Source organism: Eschrichtius robustus, chromosome 15 (assembly GCF_028021215.1).
Source record: "Eschrichtius robustus isolate mEscRob2 chromosome 15, mEscRob2.pri, whole genome shotgun sequence".
Lineage (NCBI taxonomy): Eukaryota > Metazoa > Chordata > Mammalia > Artiodactyla > Eschrichtiidae > Eschrichtius > Eschrichtius robustus.
The window spans coordinates 81984005-82004284 of NC_090838.1; the positions used below are offsets into that span (position 1 = coordinate 81984005).

General features: G+C 38.4%; 1 protein-coding gene across 2 annotated transcripts in view; it reads right to left on the reverse strand.

Annotated features, from left to right (window-relative positions):
* Positions 1 to 20280, reverse strand: part of LOC137777301 (E3 ubiquitin-protein ligase RNF103) — a 119206-nt gene that overhangs the window by 12024 nt on the left and 86902 nt on the right. For both annotated transcript variants that reach the window (XM_068564103.1, XM_068564100.1), the window contains one exon: positions 8511 to 8690. In XM_068564103.1, the coding sequence (XP_068420204.1) occupies positions 8511 to 8690 (180 nt within the window). The remainder of the gene's footprint in view (positions 1 to 8510; positions 8691 to 20280) is intronic.

A 20280-nucleotide genomic window follows, 5' to 3' on the forward strand; every position in this document is an offset into this window, starting at 1 on the left:
GCCTCCATGTGTTTGTATTTTTCACAGTTTTTTTCGTCTAATTGGTATCTAGTCTCAGAGCGCTGTGGTCGGAAAATATACTTGATACGATTTCAATTTTCTTAAATTTACCAAGGCTTGATTTGTGACCCAAGATATGATTTATCCTGGAGAATGTTCCATGAGCACTTGAGAAGAAAGTGTATTCTGTTGTTTTTGGATAGAATGTCCTATAAATATCAATTAAGTCCATCTTGTTTCATGTGTCATTTAAAGCTTGTGTTTCCTTATTTATTTTCATTTTGGATGATCTGTGCATTGGTGAAAGTGGGGTGTTAAAGTCCTCTACTATTACAGTGTTACTGTCGATTTCCCCTTTTATGGCTGTTAGCATTTGCCTTATCTATTGAGGTGCTCCTATGCTGGGTGCATAAATATTCACAGTTGTTATATCTCCTTCTTGGATTGATCCCTTGATCATTATGTAGTGTCTTTCTTTTTTTCTTGTAATAGTCTTTATTTTAAAGTCTATTTTGTCTGATATGAGAATTGGTACTCCAGCTTTCTTCTGATTTCCATTTGCATGAAATACCTTTTTCCATCCCCTCACTTTCAGTCTGTATGTGTCCCTAGGTCTGAAGTGAGTCTTTGTAGACAGCATATATACGGGTCTTGTTTTTGTATCCATTCAGCCAGTCTGTCTTTTGGTTAGAGCATTTAATCCATTTACATTTAAGGCAATTATCGTTATGTATGTTCCTATTACCATTTTCTTAATTGTTTTGGGGGTTTTTTTGTAGGTCTTTTCCTTCTCTTGTGTTTCCTGCCTAGAGAAGTCCCTTTAGCATTTGCTGTAAAGCTGGTTTGGTGGTGCTGAATTCTCTTAGTTTTGCTTGTCTGTAAAGGTTTTAATTTCTCTGTCGAATATGAATGAGATCCTTGCTGGGTAGAGTAATCTCGGGTGTAGGTTTTTCCCGTTCATCACTTTAAATATGTCCTGCCACTCCCTTCTGGCTTGCAGAGTTTCTGCTGAAAGATCAGCTGTTAACCTTATGGGGATTCCCTTGTATGTTATTTGTTGCTTTTCCCTTACTGCTTTTAATATTTTTTCTTTGTATTTAGTTTTTGATAGTTTGATTAATATGTGTCTTGGTGTGTTTCTCCTTGGATTTATCCTGTATGGGACTCTCTGCGCTTCCTGGACTTGATTGACTATTTCCTGTTCCATGTTAGGGAAGTTTTTGACTATTATCTCTTCAAATATTTTCTCAGTCCCTTTCTTTTTCTCTTCTTCTTCTGGGACCCCTATAATTCGAATGTTGATGCAGTTAATGTTGTCCCAGAGGTCTAGGAGACTGTCCTCAATTCTTTTCATTCTTTTTTCTTTATTCTGCTCTGTGGTAGTTACTTCCACTATTTCATCTTCCAGGTCACTTATCCGTTCTTCTGCCTCAGTTATTCTTCTATTGATTCCTTCTAGAGAATTTTAAATTTCATTTATTGTTGTTCATTTGTTTGCTCTTTAGTTCTTCTAGGTCCTTGTTAAACGTTTCTTGTATTTTCTCCATTCTATTTCCAAGATTTTGGATCCTGTTCACTATCGTTACTCTGAATTCTTTTTCAGGTAGAATGCCTATTTCCTCTTCATTTGTTTGGTCTGGTGGTTTTTACTTTGCTCCTTCATCTGCTGCCTATTTCTCTGTCTTATCATTTTGCTTAACTTACTGTGTTTGGGGTCTCCTTTTCGCAGGCTGCAGGTTTGCAGTTCCCGCCGTTTTTGGTGTCTGCCCCAGTGGCTAAGGTTGGCTCAGTGGGTTCTGTAGGCTTCCTGGTGGAGGGAACTGGTGCCTGTATTCTGGTGGATGAGGCTGGATCTTGCCTTTCTGGTGGGCAGGACTGAGTCCGGTGGTGTGTTTTGGGGTGTCTGTGAAGTTACGATTTTAGGCAGCGTCTCTGCTAATGGCTGGGGTTGTGTTCCTGTCTTGCTAGTTGTTTGGCATGGGGCGTCCAGCACTGGAGCTGCTGGTCGTTGAGTGGAGCTGGGTCTTGGTGTTGAGTCGGAGATCTCTGGGAGAGCTCTCGCTGATTGCTATTACATGGTTGCAGGAGGTCTCTGGTGGTCCAATGTCCTGAACTCGGCTCTCCCACCTCAGAGGCTCAGGCCTGACACCCACCAGAGCACCAAGACCCTGTCTGCCACACGGCTCCAATCTGCGGAAACTGGAACCTGGTACACAGGTGATGGGAATGCAAAATGGTGCAGCTGCTGTAGAAAACAGTCTGGCAGTTCCCACCGCTCCTTGGGAGATGGGAGACCAGCCCGGGGCCCAAGTCCTGGGAGCAGCAGGCTCACCTCTCTCCTCGTCCGGCTCTAGCCCACCTCAGCCCACCCAATTTTGAGGATGCAGAAAAACTGCATCACTCATACACTGGCAGGTGGGAATTTTAAATGGTACCAAAACTCTGGACAACAGCTTGACAGTTTCTGATATGCAACCACAAAACCCAGCAATTGTTCTACTGGCCATTTATCCCAGAGAAGTGAAGACTTATGTTCAAGCAAAAATCTACACACATTTATAGCAGCTTTATTCATAGTAGCTGATAACTGGAAACAACCCAAATATCCTTCAGGTGAATGGTTAATCAAACTGTGGTACATCCGTACCATGGAATACTACTCAGCAAGAAAAAAAAGGAATGAACTACTGATACATGCAAAAACCTGGGTTAACTGCCAGAGAATTCCACTGAGTGAAAAAAAGTCAATCTAAGGGGGTGTTGGGCAAAATAGGTGAAGGTGATTAAGAGGTACAAACTTCCAGTTATAAAATAAATAAGTCATGAGGATGTAATGTACAGCACAGGGAATTATAGTCAAAAATATTGCAACAACTTTGTAGGGTGACAGACAGTTACTAGATTTATCGAGGTGATCAAGTTGTAAAGTATATAAATGTCAAATCACTATGCTGTACATCTGAAACTAGTGTAATATTATATGCCGATTATACTTCAATTAAAAAAAAAGAAGAAAAAGAGGAAAAAAAGCCAATCCCAAGAGGTTACATCCAGTCTGATTCCTATATAACATTCTTGAAATTATAAAATTATAAAATGAAGAACAGATTAGTGATTGCCAGATATAAGGAGGGGGTGGGGATGGGAGGGAAGTGGGTTTGGTTACAGAAGCGCAGCATGAGAGATCCCTGTAGTGATGGAAACTGGAAGCATTCTAAAGCTTGACTATATCAGTGCTGACTGCCTGGTTGTGATACCTACTTTAACTCTGCAAGATGTTACCACTGGGGAAAATGGGTAAAGGGTATACACAGAATCTTTCTATTATTTCTTACAACTGCATGTATGTGAATCTATAACTCTCTAAAAACTTAATTTAAAAAAACCTCAGAAGAGTATATAAAAACAAACAACATTATGTTTCCATGCCTGCTAGAGATACAAATGAAAAAAAAAATACACATAAAAATACAAGTTCTAAAACAAACAGCCCAAACAAAAAATGGGTGGAAGATCTAAATAGACATTTCTCCAAAGGAGACAGACGGCCAAAAAGCACATGAAAAGATGCTCAACATCACTAATTATTAGAGAAATGCAAATCAAAACTACAACGAGGTATCACCTCACACCAGTCAGAATGGCCATCATCAAAAAAATCTACAAACAATAAATGCTGGAGAGGGTGTGGAGAAAGGGGAACCCTCCTACACCATTGGTGGGAATGTAAATTGGTACAGCCACTATGGAGAACAGTATGGAGGTTCCGTAAGAAAACTAAAAACAGAGCTACCATATGATCCAGCAATCCCACTCCTGGGCATATGTCTGGAGAAAACCATAATTTGAAAAGATACATGCACCCCTATGTTCCTAGCAGCACTTTCACAATAGCCAAGACATGGGAACAACCTACATGTCCATCGACAGATGAATGGATAAAGAAGATGTGGCACATATATACAATGGAATATTACTCAGCCATAAAAAGGAACGAAATTGTTATTTGTAATGAGGTAGATGGACCTAGAGTCTGTCATACAAAGCGAAGTAAGTCAGAAAGGGAAAAATAAATACTGTATGCTAATGCATGTATATGGAATCTAAAAAAACGGTACTGGAGCCTAGTGGCAGGGCAAGAATAAAGATGCAGATGTAGAGAATGGACTTGAGGACACAGTGGGGGAAGGGTAAGCTGGGACGAAGTGAGACAGCAACACTGACATATATACACTACCAAATGTAAAATAGATAGCTAGTGGGAAGCAGCTGCATAGCACAGGGAGATCAGCTCGGTGCTTTGTGACCACCTAGAGGGGTGGGATGGGGAGGGTGGGAGGGAGGCTCAAGAGGGAGCGGATATGGGGATATATGTACACATATAGCTGATTCACTTTGGTGTACAACAGAAACTAACACAACATTGTAAAGCAATTATACTCCAGTAAAGATATTAAAAAAAAAAAGAACCAAAAACAAATTGTAAAAAAAAGAGAAAAGAAACATGTATCCCATTGTTCATTACAGCACTATGTACAATAGCGAAGACATAGAAGCAACCTAAATGTCCATCGACAGAGGAATGGACAAAGAAGATGTGGTACATATATACAGTGGAATATTACTCAGCCATAAAAAAGAACAAAACAATGCAATTTGCAGCAACATGGATGGACCTAGAGATTGTCATACTGAGTGAAGTAAGTCAGAAAGAGAAAAACAAATACCGTATGCTAACGCATATATATGGAATCTAAAAAAAAAAAAAAGTCATGAAGAACCTAGGGGCAAGATGGGAATAAAGATGCAGACCTACTAGAGAATGGACTTGAGGATACGGGGAGGGGGAAGGGTAAGCTGGGACAAAGTGAGAGAGTGGCATGGACCTATATACACTACCAAATGTAAAATAGATAGCTAGTGGGAAGCAGCCGCATAGCACAGGGAGATCAGCTCGGTGCTTTGTGACCACCTAGAGGGGCGGGATAGGGAGGGTGGGAGGGAGGGAGACACAAGAGAGAAGAGATATGGGGACATATGTATATGTATAACTGATTCACTTTGTTATAAAGCAGAAACTAACACACCATTGTAAAGCAATTATACTTCAATAAAGATGTTAAAAATAAATAAATAAAATAGCAAAGGAAAAAAAAAGATTATCAAGGGGATGGGGGAGAAATGCCCTGGGAGTTCGGGGTTATTAGATGCAAACTACTACGTAGAGAATGGATGGACAACAAGGTCCTACTGTAGAGCACAGGGAACTATATTCAATGTCCCGAGATAAACCATAATGGAAAGCAATATAAATAAGAATGTATATTAAAAAAAAGACTATCAATAATAAAGAACAAATTATATTCATGAAATAAGAACAAGATGATTTTTTTAAAAAAAGATCAGAGAACTCCTTCCTGAAAATTAAAATTAAGACAGCTAAAATAAAGAATTCAAGAGAAGAAATAGAAAATAAAGTTGAGCAAATTTCTCAGAAAGTAGAACACAAAGAGAAATTGATGATGATAATGACAATAATATTTAGAACCTACATATACAGCAGTTACCATGTGCCAGGCACTGAATTAAGTCTCACAACTATCCTATGAGGCAGGTACTATGATTATTTCCAAAGTGAAAACAGGAAAGATAAAAAAATTAAAGGATCAGTCTGGGAAATCTAACAATTGACTAAAATCTTTTCTAACAACTCACTAAAATCTTTTCCTTTCAGAAAGAAATAGAAAATATAGTGGAAACGAAATGAACACATCAACATACCCAAGAACTGAAGGACCTAGGAACAGAAGGAATAGAACCGTTGCTTTTTAGAAACCCATGTCGAAATATCTGCAGATGAAATTATATGATGTCTTGGATTTCCAGGGGAAAATATAGGGAGAAGGCGGGGATACAGATGAAGTAAGACCAGCCAAGATTCTTGGATGGGCGTATTAATTTTGACGTATCCGTTAAGATATGAGTGGAGATGCCAACTATACACTGATAAAGTCAGGCCTGAAGATAAAGATTTGGAAATCAATGGCATTTAAAGGCACGAGGTTAGATGAGATCACCTATGGGGAGAGAGGAAAGATGGAAAAGAGCAGAGGATCTAGAACAGAGCCCTAGAGTATTTTAACATACAAGTATCAAATAGCAGATATTTCACTTTTCAGGTGTGATAAAGCCACAATATAATATATATTTGAAACAACATAATATATTATTATGGATGTATATTTAAAGGATAACAGGCTCTTGACATATGTTGTTTATGTTTACAGTTATGTTCATTACTGAAAGTACATGCTATAGGAGAAGAGATATTTTTCATGTAGATTAATGAATATTTGTAAGCTATAACTCCTTGAAAAGATATTTTGGAATCAGTACACAGGAAGAAAAGGTGAACAGAAGAGACTGGTCAAGCCCACTAGTTCCCAGGGAAATGTTACAACATTTCTCAAAAATTAAAAAGTCTGACAAAGGTTGGTGGAAAGGTATGGAAAAAAGAACTCTTATCCACTGCTGGTGGGAATACAAATTTGTCTCTTTGGAGAACAATTTTGCAATTCTAGCAAAATTTAAACCCAGCTATTTTTAACCCAGCAGTTCTACTTCTGAGTATATAACTGTCCTAAAGAAACACATGTGTAAAAGTGAAAAGACATTCACAGCAGCACTGTTAGTAATAGCAAAAATTGAAAACAGCCTAAATGTCCGTCAACAGGGAAGAGAAAAATAAAATGTGATACATTCACAGGATGGAATACCACCCAGGAGTTAAAAACGTATTTATTTATCATATCAAACTATATTTATCATTATATCAATATATTTATCAAAACATATTTATCATCTTATCAAAATATATTTATCATTATATTTATGGGTATATTTCAACAGGACAATGATAAATGGGAAAAAACATGCAGAATGGTATACACATAGTATAATACTATTTATACAAATTTTAATATTCATGATAGTGGTTACCTCTGAGGAGGCTGAAAGAGAAGGGAATGGAACTGCGAAGGTGTATTAAAGAAGCTTCAACTTTAGTTAATACTGCTTTCTTTTACAATATAAAAACTGAGGCGGGGGGGAAGGGGGGTTGGGATGAATTGGGAGATTGGGATTGACATATATACAATCTTGATACTATGTATAAAATAGATAACTAATGTGAACCTACTGTATAGCACAGGGGACTCTACTCAATGCTGTGGTGTGGTGACCTAAATGGGAAGGCAATCTAAAAAACAGTGGATATATGTATAGGTATGACTGATTCACTTTGCTGTACAGCAAGAAACTAACACAACATTGTAAAGCAATTATACTCTAATAAAAATTAATTTTAAAAAAACTGAGGCAAATATAACAAAAACGTCAAATTGTATTGGTTCTCAGCAACAGTGACGTGACTGGACAGTTATTTGCTGGTCTGGGCCTCTCCACATGATCTTTCATCCCAGGCCTCTTCATTTTAGTGTAAGGATCTAGAAATATTCAAAGACGATGAGACGTATCTTTATAGAATATTTATTTTCTCTGAAGCAAGGAGAAGTTAGAAAGGACTCCCCGCCTTGGGTCCCCAGTGAAGTCCTGGGTCCTAACTGAGGCTCTGTTAAGCTGTGTCTGGTCAACTCATTGATCCACCTTGGACTTCCCTTGATTTAAATGTGTTTCAACTTTTCTGCCCCAGCCTACCTGACGGATAAGATAAATTCTCATTAGCAAATAAATCCAACTGATTAATTTAGTTTGTTTTTTAAGGTATTAAAAACTATATTATGAAAATAGCAGATGTTCATAGTAGAACAATGCAAGGGCAGGTTAAATGAAAAGTTAATGTTCTTTCTCTACTCTCACTTCTTTGTTCTAGCTCCACAGATGTAACCACTATTAGCTTTTTGTATAGCCTTCTAGCAACTTTCTTAAAATATATCATTTAAAAATAAAAAAAATTAAATTGATAGTTCACATGTATGCTGAATACCCAATACAGGGCCTGCAGGTTCCTAAGATGTAAGAAAGCATTAGGTTGAGAGTCAGAGATGAGGCAGAAAAGGAGGTGAGTGAAAGCCAAAGACAAACTTAGACTACTTAAAATCCTGCCTGTGGCAACTCTGGGCCTAGGGCAGAAGAAACTCTTTCCTTCATCCTCCCTCTAAGGTGTGGGCGCACTTCTTATGCCTATGACTCAACCCTCAGGTCACTTTACAACACTTTTCACATGAGGAAATACAGTCTAAATTCTAAACAAAGTACATTTAGATGGAGATTTTCCCATTATTTCAACAACACTGGCAAAAGAAAATGAGTAACAATAAAATAAAAATCAGAGTAGTAAGTATATTTTGCTTTTGTATAACACCCCAATTAAGACAATGTAAAGAATAAAAGCCAATGCTAAGACTGTCCTTCCTATTCAAGGAAACCAGTGTTATAATAACGGCAAGAGCATCAGCTAATGATGTGGCTGTAAGGTACTGCTGTCTTACCCAGCTGGTTCTTCATCCCCATGAGCACGGAGTTCATGTGTGCTTTGGATGCATAGAGCTTGCTCACGGTCTTCCTTGACCTGATCATCTCCTTGGCCAGAACCACACAGACATCCTTCTGACCCTTCTTGGCAGCATCTTTCACAGATCGTTTCACTTTTTCTTCTTCTCTTTGGATATCTAAATTTAGAACATAAGACAGAACACCAAAAAATTAAGGGTAAACCAGGAGAGTTATTGGCAATGAAATCTGTTCTTACTGTTATATAAATGTATCTATTAAACAGGAAAACAGATAGGAGGATATAAACTAAATAAGAATAATTAATGTGGTTGGTATACACTATTTCTGGAAACAACATTAAAGTAATATAAGAGTAAACAGAAAAGTAAATCCTATTATACTAGACAAAATTTCAAAACTGCTTTTGCAAGCCCATTCTAACACCTGTTGGTACTGGTACTAAGGAACTTTAAAAATACTGTAAATGCGGGGAATTCCCTGGTGGTCCAGTGGTTGGACTCAGTGCTTCACTGCCATGGCCCTGGGTTCAATCCCTGGTTGGGGAACTCACATCCTGCAAGCCGCATGGCGTGGCCAAAAAAAAAAAAAGAATACTGTAAATGAATTCCAGAGCTTGCTCTCATAATCAATAAGTAGTATTCCCACAATTACAGGAGTACAATCTCAGTACATTTATTAATGATTTATAAAAACCTACAACTAAAGGAAAGCCTGAACATACTAAAAGTATCACATCAGTATCAACTAGAGGTAAGATATGTCTATGTTACGTGCTTTATGATTAGTAGAGATTTTTTCCAATTCTGGTAAAATATACATAACATCAAATTTACCATCCTAACCATTTGTAAGTACACAGTTCAGTGGTATTAAGTACATTCATATTGTTGTGAACCATCACCACCACCCGTCTCCAGAACTCTTTACGGCTTTCAACACTGAAACTCAAAGGCTTTCAATAATAACTCCCTATTCCCTCCTCCCACCAGCCCCTGGCAAATACCATTCCATTTCCTGTCTTTATGAATCTGACTACTCTAGGTACCTTATGTAAGAGGAATCCTACAGTATTTTGTGTGTGTGTGTGTGACTGGCTTATTTAACTTAGCATAAAGTCTTCAAGGTTCAGCCATGTTGGAGCATGTATCAGACACCCTGCTTTTTAAAGGCCGAATATTCCATTGCATATATATATACCAAATTTTGTTTATCCATTCAGCTATCGACAGACACTTGGGTTGCTTTCACAACCTTTAGCTATCGTGAGTAATGCTGCTATGAACATGAGTGTACAAGTATCTTTTTGAGACCCTGCTTTCAAATCATTTGTGTATATACTTATATTACCATAGACCACGTGGCTTAAAAAATATGAATTTATTTCTCATAGTTCTGGAAGCTGCGAAGTCCAAGATCAGGGTTCCTAGTGAGAACCTACTTCCTGGTTTGCAGGTGAATGCCTTCTCGCTGTTATCTTCACAGGGCAGACAGTTCACCTCTTGTCTCTCCTCTTATAAGGGCACTAATACCATTCATAAGGGCTACACCCTCATGACCTAATTACCTCCCAAAGTCCCCACCTCCAAATACCATCACATTGGGATTAGGGCTTCGATGTATGAAATTTAGGGGCACACAAACATTCAGTCTATAGCATTCTGCCTCTGCCTACCCCTGCCACAATTTATGTCCTTCTCATATGCAAAATGCATTCATTCCATCCCAACAGCCTCAAAAGTCTTAACTCATTCCAGCATCAACTTTAATGTTTAAGTCCAAAGTCTCATCTAAATATTCTCTAAATCAGATATGGTTGGGACCTGAGGTATGATTCAACCTGAGGCAAAATTCTTCTCCAGCTATGAATCTGTGACAGGCATAGAATAGTCATTCTTACTCCAAAAGAAAAAAACAGGAAAGAAGGAAGGGGTGACAGGTCCCAAGCAAGTCCAAAACCTAGCAAGGCAAACTCCATGAGCTCTTAAGACTCAAGAATAATCCACTGTGAGTAGAGTCACAGAGGTAGAAAACAAACTTATGGTTACCAGGGGATCGCGGGGCGGGGTGGGGAAGGGAGGATAAATTGGGAGATTGGGATGGACATATACACACTACTATATATAAAATAGACAACTAATAAGAACCTGCTGTATAGCACAGGTAACTCTACTCAATACTCTGTAATGGACTATATGGGAAAAGAATCTATAAAAAAAAGAGTGTACATATGTATACGTATAACTGATTCACTTTGCTGTACAGCAGAAACTAACACAACACTGTAAATCAACTATACTCCAATAAAAAACAAGCAAACAAACAAGAAAAATAAGAATAAACCTCTCTGGTTTGATATTCTGACTTTCAGACCCACAAGGGTGGCAATGTCACCACCATGGCTGGTGGGGTACCACCATGCTGCAGCTTTCTGTGGGGGCCCCACCCAAGCTGAGGCTCTGTCAGGTAAGGGGTCTTTGCTTGGAGGCAGCCTAGCATATATAGGAACTGAGGTAGTGGCCCTGATGATGTCTGAATCAGATTTGGGGACATTCTTTCCTTTCCCTGAAGAAAAGTGCAAGTTAAAAGCCTAAGTTTTACTGTCTTGTCCTGTAAAATCTAAGTCAGACAGCCTTCCTTTATTCTGACCTGGATCCAACTCCATCAGTTCAGACTGGCAGTGATCTCTCTGGAGTAGCTGATAAAATCCATAGGTCACACCCATACTAAATCTCCTTATCAAATGGTCAGTCAGATAGGTCAGCCATACACTTGGTGTCTTCTGAACCAGCTTTCTCAGTTTTGCAATATGGACAAACAGAGATGATTCCAAATTTCTAAGTTCTGGTTCCACTTTGCTTAACAATTCCTTCTTCATTTCTCTCTCCTCACATTTTACTATAAGTAGTCAGGAAGAACCATGCCACTCCTCCTATATTTTGCTTAGAAATCTCCTCAGCTAAACACACAATTTCATTGTTTGCAAGTTCTAATTTCCACAAAACAGTAGACCCTGAACACACTTCAGCCAACTTCTTTGCCACTTTATCAAGAATTGCCTTTTCGCCATTGTCCAATAACATGTTTCTCATTTCCGTTTGAGATCTCATCAGAACGGCCTTTACCATCCGTACTTCCACTAACATTATGTACATGGTTATTTATGTGTTCTCTAAGAAGATGGAGGCTTTCTCTCCAGCTCTCTGTTTTTTTCCCTTAAGCCCTCACCAGAATCACCTTTAAAGGTCCACTCCTGGCAAACTAGGGTTTTGCTAGTATGCAACTCGAAATTCTTCTAGCCTCTACTCATTAACCTAGTTCCAAAGCTACTTCCACATTTTATGTGTTTGTTACAGTTTCTTGGTACCAATATCTGTATTAGATTAGTCAGGCTGCTGTAATAAAAATACCATAGATTAGGTGGCTTAAACAACAGAAATTTATTTCACAGTTCTGGAAGCTGGGAAGTCCAAGATCAAGGTGCTGGCAAATTCAGTTCCTGATGGAAGCCCCCTTTTCCTGGTTTGCAGATGGATGCCTTTTTGCTGTGTCTTCTCACATGGAGGGCAGATATTATTTGTGTTGTGTCTCTTCTGGTAACAGCACTAATCTCGTTCATGAGGGCTCCACCTTCATGGCCTAATTACTTGCTAAAAGCACCCCCTGCCCCCCACCAAATGCTATCACATTGGAGATTAGGGCTTCAACACATGAATTTGGGAAGGACACAAACCTTCGGCCCACAGCAATACTCGAAACTGGAATTTCTGGATCACATGGTAATTCTATTTTTAACCTTTTGAGGAACAGCTATCTGTTTTCCACAGCTGCTGCACCATTTTACATTCCTGCCAGCAGTGATCAATGGTTCTAACTTCTCCACATCCTTTGCCAACATTTGTTACTTTATGTTTTGTTTTAACTGATAGCAGCCATCCTAATGGGTATAAGGTGGTAGCACATCCTGATTTTGATTTATATTTCCCTAATGATTAGTGATGTTGAGTATCTTTTCATGTGCTTAATGACCACTGGTATGTTTTCTTCAAAAAATATTCTATAGACTTGAAAGTCTGTTCAAGTCCTTTGTCCATTTTTGAATAGGGCTTTTTTTTAAAAATATTTATTTGGATGCACCAGGTCTTAGTTGTGGCACACGGGATCTTCATTGTGGTGTGCAGGATCTTTAGTTGCAGCACGTGGGGTCTTTAGTTGTAGCGTGTGGCATCTTTTAGTTGTGGCATGCAGGATCTTTTAGTTGCGGCATGTGGGATCTAGTTCCCTGACCAGGGATCGAACCCGGGCCCCCATTATTGGGAGTGTGCAATCTTAACCACTGGACCACCAGGAAAGTGCCTGAAGAGGGCTTTTTTAAGTTGAGTTTTACGAGGTCAGTTCTATGTATATTCTGCAAATATTTTCTCCCAATCTATGGGTTGCCCTTTTACTGTTTTCTCTCTTTACTGTGTCTTTTGATTCACAAACTTTTAAATTTTCATGAAGTCTGTGTGGTCTGTTATACTTTTTTGTTGCCGGTGGTCTTTGTCTGGCTTTGCTATGGGAAATGCTGTCTTTAGAAAACAAGTTAGATAGTGTTCCCTTTTCTTCAATTTTCTGAAGTATGAGAAAGATTGGTGTTCGTTCTTTAGATGTTTAGTAGAAATCACCAGTGAATACATCAGGTCTAGGACTTTTCTTTGTTGGGAGAGATTTTTGATTACTAATTTAATCCCAAGAGTTATAAGTCTATTCAGATTTTCTATTGGTGTTTCAGTATTGGTAGATTTTGTAATTCTATGAATTTGTCCATTTCATTTAAATTATCCAATTTTTTTAGTGTACAATTGTTCATAGTACTCTCTTACATTTTTTATTTCTGTAGAATCATAGTAGTGCTCCAACTGTCATTTCTGATTTTAGGAATTTGATTCCCTCTCCCTCTCCCTCCTCCTCCCTTCTTCCCTCCCTGCCACCATCAATCTAGCTAAAGGTTTATCAGTTTTGTTGCTTTTTTGAAGAACTCACTTTAGGTTTCTTTGATTTTTCTCTCCTGCTTTTCTAGTCTTTATTTCTTTTTCTCTGATCTAATCTTTCTTATTTCCTTCTTTTTGTTAGCTTTAGGTTGAGTTTTTTCTTTTTTCTAATTCTGTAAGTTGTAAAGTTAGGTTGTTGATTGATATCTTTCTTCTTTTTTAATGTAAAGCATCTTTATAGCTATAATTTCCCTCTGAGCTTTTGCTGCATCCCTAAAGTTTTGATATATAGTGCTGTGGTTTTCACTCACCTCTAAGTATTTTCTAATTTTCCTTCTTATTTTTTTAAAACTGATTGAGACTTGGTTTTTGGCCCAACATGTGGTCTATCCTGGAGAATGTACCATGTGCACTTAAGAATGTGTATTCTGTTGCTGTTGCATTGAGTATTCTGCATATGTCTATTCTGTATATGTCTATTAGTATTCTGTATATGTCTATTAGTTCATTATAGTGTTGTTCAAGTCCTCTTTTATCTTTATTTATTTTCTGTCTGGTTGTTATATCCAATTTTGGGAATGGGTTATTAAAATCTTCAACTATTGTTATAGATCTACTTCCCTTCATATATTTTGGCCATCTATTATTAGGTGCATACATTACATCTTACTGTATTAAAACTTGTATTAACATATAATGTCCTTCTTTGACTCTTGGAATCTTTTCTAATTTTAAGTTTATTTTGTGTTATATCAATACAGTAATCTCCACTCTTTTGGTTACTATTTCCATGGAATATCTTTTTCCTTCCTTTCACTTTCAACCTATTTGTATCTTAGTATACATTAGGGTCATTTTGCCCCCATTCTGCCAAACTCTGTCTTTTAATTGGAGAGTTTAATTCATTTACATTTAAAGTAATTACTGATGAGGAAGGGCTTAATTCTGCCATGTTGCAATTTTTTTCTGTAGGTCTTACAGCTTTTTCGTCCTTCATTTTCTGCATTAATGTCTTCTTTTGTGTTTATCTGTTTCTTTTCTTTTTTTTTTTTTAAAGGGAACGCTATTTATTTATTTATTTATTTATTTTGGCTGTGTTGGGTCTTCGTTTCTGTGCGAGGGCTTTCTCTAGTTGTGGCGAGCAGGGGCCACTCTTCATCGCAGTGCACGGGCCTCTCACTGTCACGGCCTCTCTTGTTGCGGAGCACAAGCTCCAGATGCACAGGCTCAGCAGTTGTGGCTCACGGGCCTAATTGCTCTGCGGCATGTGGGATCTTCCCAGATCAGGGCTCGAACCCGTGTCCCCTGCGTTGGCAGGCAGATTCTCAACCACTGTGCCACCAGGGAAGCCCTGTTTCTTTTCTTATGGTGAAACTTCAAGTCCCTTTTCATTTGCTTTAGTGTATAATTTATATCTACCTTCTTTGTGATTACCATGGTGAATGCACTTAATATCCTAAAGTTATAACACTAATTTGAATTTATATGAGCTTACCTTTAATAGTATGCAAAAACTTTACTTCTATACAGCTCTGTCCCCATCCCCATACAGCTTCTGATGTCACAAAAGCACATCTTTCTGCACTAATGTGTTCAAAAATATAGCTTAATTTTTAAAAAATGCACATGCCTCCTAAATCATGAGAAAACAAAAAATGAAGTTACAAGAATATTACCTTTTATAATTGCCCATGTATTTACCTTTAATGGAGGTAATTTATTTTTTCATATGGTTTCCAGTTACTGTCTACTGTCCTTTAATTTCAACCTGAAGTACAGACACCCTTTAGCATTTCTTCCCAGGCAGGTCTAGTGGTAACAAACTCCCATAGCTTTTGTTTAAGTGGGAATGTGAAAATTTCTCCTTTGTTTTGCTGGGTATAGGATTCTTGGTGTATAGGTATCTTCTTTCAGCATTTGAATATATCAACCCACTGTCTTCTGGCCCTCAACATTTCTGATGAGAAATCTGCTGAAAATCTTATTCAGGATCCCTTGTATGTGGCAGGTCATTTCTTCCTGCTTTAAACATTCTCTCTTTGTCTTTCTATAGTTCGATTATAATGTGCCTTGGCACGGGTCTCTGAGTTTATTCTACGTTAGAGTGTGTGGACTTTCTTGGATGATTATATTCATGTTTTTTATGAAATTTGTTAAGTTTTTGTCTTTATTTCTTCAAATAATCTCTCTTCCCCCTTTTCTCTTTCCTTTCCTTCTGGGACTCCCACAACGTGTATGTTGCTCCAATTGATGCTGTCCAACAGGTCCCTTAGGCTCTGTTTGCTTCAAAGTTTTTTCCTTCTGTTCCTCAGACTTGAACATTTCAACTGTATTATTTTCAAGTTCACTAATTCTTCTGCCTGCTCAAATCGGCTTCTGAATAACTTTAGCAATTTTTTAAATTTCAGTTATACTTTTCAGCTGTAGAATTTCTCTTTGGCTTTTTTTCATGTTTTCTATCTCTTTACTGATACTTCCATTTTGTTTATACATCATTTTCTTGACTTTGTCCACATCTTTATTTCTTTGCGTATTTTTAAGATCATTGTTTTAAAGTCTTTATTTAGTAAATCTGTCACCTGGTCTTTTTCAGGGACATTTTCTATTCATTTCTTTTCCTTTCAATGGGCCATACTTTCCTGTTTCTTTGTATGCCTTGTGATCTTGTTGTTGTTACTGCTGAAAACTGGACATTTAAACTTTTTAAGATGATAACTTTGGAAACCAGATTCTCCCACTTCCCCAGGGTTTGATATGGTTGTTTTGTTTTGTTTTATTGCTGGATGGTGTCTCTGTACTGGAGATCATCCTGAGGTGTAAAGTTAGCCTTCTCAGGTCTTTTCAGAGCCTGTGTATTTCCCTGGGCATGCACAGTGACCACCTATATTCCCCTGTAAGTGTGGTTGCTTTTGAATGTCTTAGCCCTTGATGTTAGGAATGTAAAACAGTGCAGTGCTGTGGCAAACACTATGGTGGCTCCTCAAAAATTAAATAAAGAATTATCACTTGACCTAGCAATTCCACTTTTGGGTATATACACAGAAGGACTGAAAGGAGGGGCTTGAACAGATATTTGTATACTCATGTTCATAACAGCATTATTCACAAGAGCAAAAGGTAGAAATAACCCAAATTTCTAGCGATAGATGAATAGATAAACAAAATGATATATATACATACAATGGAATGTTATTCAGTCTTATAAAAAGAAGGAAATTCTGATACATGCTATAATGTGAATGAGTCATGAAAACATTATGGTAAGTAAAATAAGCCAGACACAACGGGACAAATACTCTGTGATTACACTTATACGAGGTACCTGGAACAGTCTAATTATACATAGAGACAGAAAGCAGAATGGTGGTTACCAGGGGATGTGGAGAAGGAAAAATGGAGAGTTACTGTTTAATGGGTACAGAGTTTCAATATGAGATGAAGGAAAAATTCAGGAGATGGATAGTGGTGATGGCTGCACAGCAATGTAAATGTACTTAATGTCAATGAACTGTGTATTTTAAAATGGTTTAAATGATCAATTTATGTACATGTGATATCACTTATATGTAGAATGTGAAATATGACACAAATGAACATATCTACGAAACAGAAACAGACTCACAGACATAGAGAACACACCTGTGGGTGCCAGGAGGGTGGGGGGAGGGAAGGATTGGGAGTTTGGGATTAGCAGATGCAAACCATTATATAAAGAATGGATAAACAACAAGGTTCTACTGTATAGCACAGAAGACTATATTCAATATCCTGTGATAAACCATAATGAAAAGGAATATGAAAAAGAATATCTACATAACTGAATCACTTTGCTGTACAGCAGAAATTAACACAACATTGTAAATCAACTATACTTCAATAAAATTTTTCTTAAATGGTCAACTTCTGTTATGTATATTTTAATGTAATAAATAAAATGGCGGCAAGAATACTATGATTCATTTATAAACAAGTATTTATATGTAAGTACAAATACAGACAGAAATGTATCTGAAAGGATGATCACCAAAATGTTTGTGGCTGTTATCTCTGGGTGGTAAGATTTCAGAATGATTTTAACTTTCTTATTTATACTTTTCTGCATCAGTGTGTGTATTATTACCTTTATAGTCATGGGGGTAAAAACGTAAGCTAACTATGTTCATTTGAGGAGAGGGGCAAAATGAATGTTCTAAATTCACTCCAGTATTGCCTATCATGAGTGCTCTAAATGTGTCACATTTGGCTGAAAGCTAAAAATGTGGACTACCTTGAGTCCTCCATAAGAAGATAAGAACTACTTGTAGTTATACTTTGCTTTAAGTTACTATTGTTTTTCTTTAAATGTTTTACTGAAGTATATCATACGTACATACATATATCACACACATAACCATAAAGCCACATAAACTGTCACAAATTAAACACACCCATGTAACTAGGGACCACATGAAGAAACAAAATATTACCAACATAACATGAAGTCCTTTTATGTCCCTACTAATTCACCATGCCCCCAACAAGGGAAACCAATATCCTGACTTCTAAGAGCATAGAACAGTCTTGCAGGTACTCTTTTTTTTTCAGTAATATATTCTTTAATATAGCAGTCACCTTGACTGCTAATATAAAGCCAAATGAGGATTGGTTCAAGATGGCGGAGTACACTCTGGAGACCATGTGCCACGGCTGCTGAAGCCCGCGTGCCACATCTGCTGAGGCCCGTGCAACTGGGGCTGGTGCTCCACAGCAGGGGAGGCCACCGCAATGAGAAGCCCACGCGCAGCGGTGAAACCCAACACAGTCTAAATAAATAAATAAATAAAAAAGATGGCGGAGTAGAAGGACATGTGCTCACTCCCTCTTGTGAGAGCACCAGAATCACAACTAACTGCTGAACAATCATAAACAGGAAGACACTGGAACTCACCAAAAAAAAAAAACCCCACATCCAAAGATAAAGGAGAAGCCGCAATGAGATGGTAGGCGGGGCACAATCACAAAAAAATCAAATCCCATAACCGCTGGGTGGGTGACTCACAAACTGGAGAACACTTATACCACAGAAGTCCACCCACTGGAGTGAAGGTTCTGAGCCCCACGTCAGACATTCCAACCTGGGGGTCCAGCAATGGGAGCAGGAATTCCCAGAGAATCAAACTTTGAAGGCTAGAGGGATTTGATTGCATGACTTTGACAGGACTGGGGGAAACAGAGACTCCACTGTTGGAGGGCACACACAAAGTAGTGTGCACACCAGGACCCAGGGGGAAGGAGCAGTGACCCCATAGGAGACTGAACCAGACCTACCTGCTAGCGTCAGAGGGTCTCCTGCAGAGGCGGGGGGCAGCTGTGGCTCACCACGGGGACAAGGACACTGGCAGCAGAAGTTCTGGGAAGTACTCCTTTGCGTAAGCCCTCACGGAGTCTGCCATTAGCCTTACCAAAGAGCTGTAGGCTCCAGTGTTGGGCTGCCTCAGGCCAAACAACCAACAGGGAGGGAACTCAGCCCCACCCAACAGCAGACAAGCAGATTAAAGTTTCACTGAGCTCTGCCCACCAGAGCAACACCCAGCTCTACCCACCACCAGTCCCTCCCATCAGGAAGCTTGCACAAGCGTCTTAGAAAGCCTCATCCACCAGACAGCAGACAGCAGAAGAAAGAAGAGCTACAATCCTGCAGCCCGCAGAACAAAAACCACAATCACAGAAAGACACACAAAATGAAAACACAGAGGACTATATCTAAGATGGAAGAACAAGATAAAACCATAGAAAAACAACTAAATGAAGTAGAGATAGGCAACCTCCCAGAAAAAGAATTAAGAATAATGATAGTGAAGATGACCCAGGACCTCGCAAAAAGAATGGAGGCAAGGACTGAGAAGATGCAAGAAATGTTTAACAAAGACCTACAGGAATTAAAGAACAAACAGAGATGAACAATACAATAACTGAAATGAAAAGTACACTAGAAGGAATCAATAGCAGAATAACTGAGGCAGAAGAACAGATAAGTGACCTGGAAGACAGAATGGTGGAAATCACTGCCACGGAACAGAATAAAGAAACAAGAATGAAAAGAAGTGAAGACAGCCTAAGAGACCTCTGGTACAACATCAAATGCATGAACATTCGCATTATAGGGGTCCCAGAAGGAGAAGAGAGAAAGAAAGCACCCAAGAAAATATCTGGAGATTATAGTCGAAAACTTCCCTTATATGGGAAAGGAAATAACCATCCAAGTCCAGGAAGTGCAGAGAGTCCCAGGCAGGATAAACCCAGGGAGAAACATGCCAAGACACATGGTAGTCAAACTGACAAAAATTAAAGACAAAGAAAAATTATTGAAAGCAACAAGGGAAAAATGACAAATAACATACGATGGAACTCCCATAAGGTTAACGGCTGATTTCTCAGCAGAAACTCTACAAGCCAAAAGGGAGTGGCATGATATATTTAAAGTGATCAAAGGGAAGAACCTACAACCAAGATTACTCTACCCGGCAAGGATCTCATTCAGATTTGATGGAGAAATCAAACGCTTTACAGACAAGCAAAAGTTCAGAGAATTCAGCACCACCAAACCAGCTCTACAACAAATGCTAAAGGAACTTCTCTAGGTAGGAAACACAAGAGAAGAAGAGCACCTACAGAAACAAACCCAAAACAATTAAGAATATGGTAACACTTAAGAATATGGTAATAATGGATCTCACTCAGATTTGATGGAGAAATCAAAAGCTTTACAAACAAGCAAAAGTTAAGAGAATTCAGC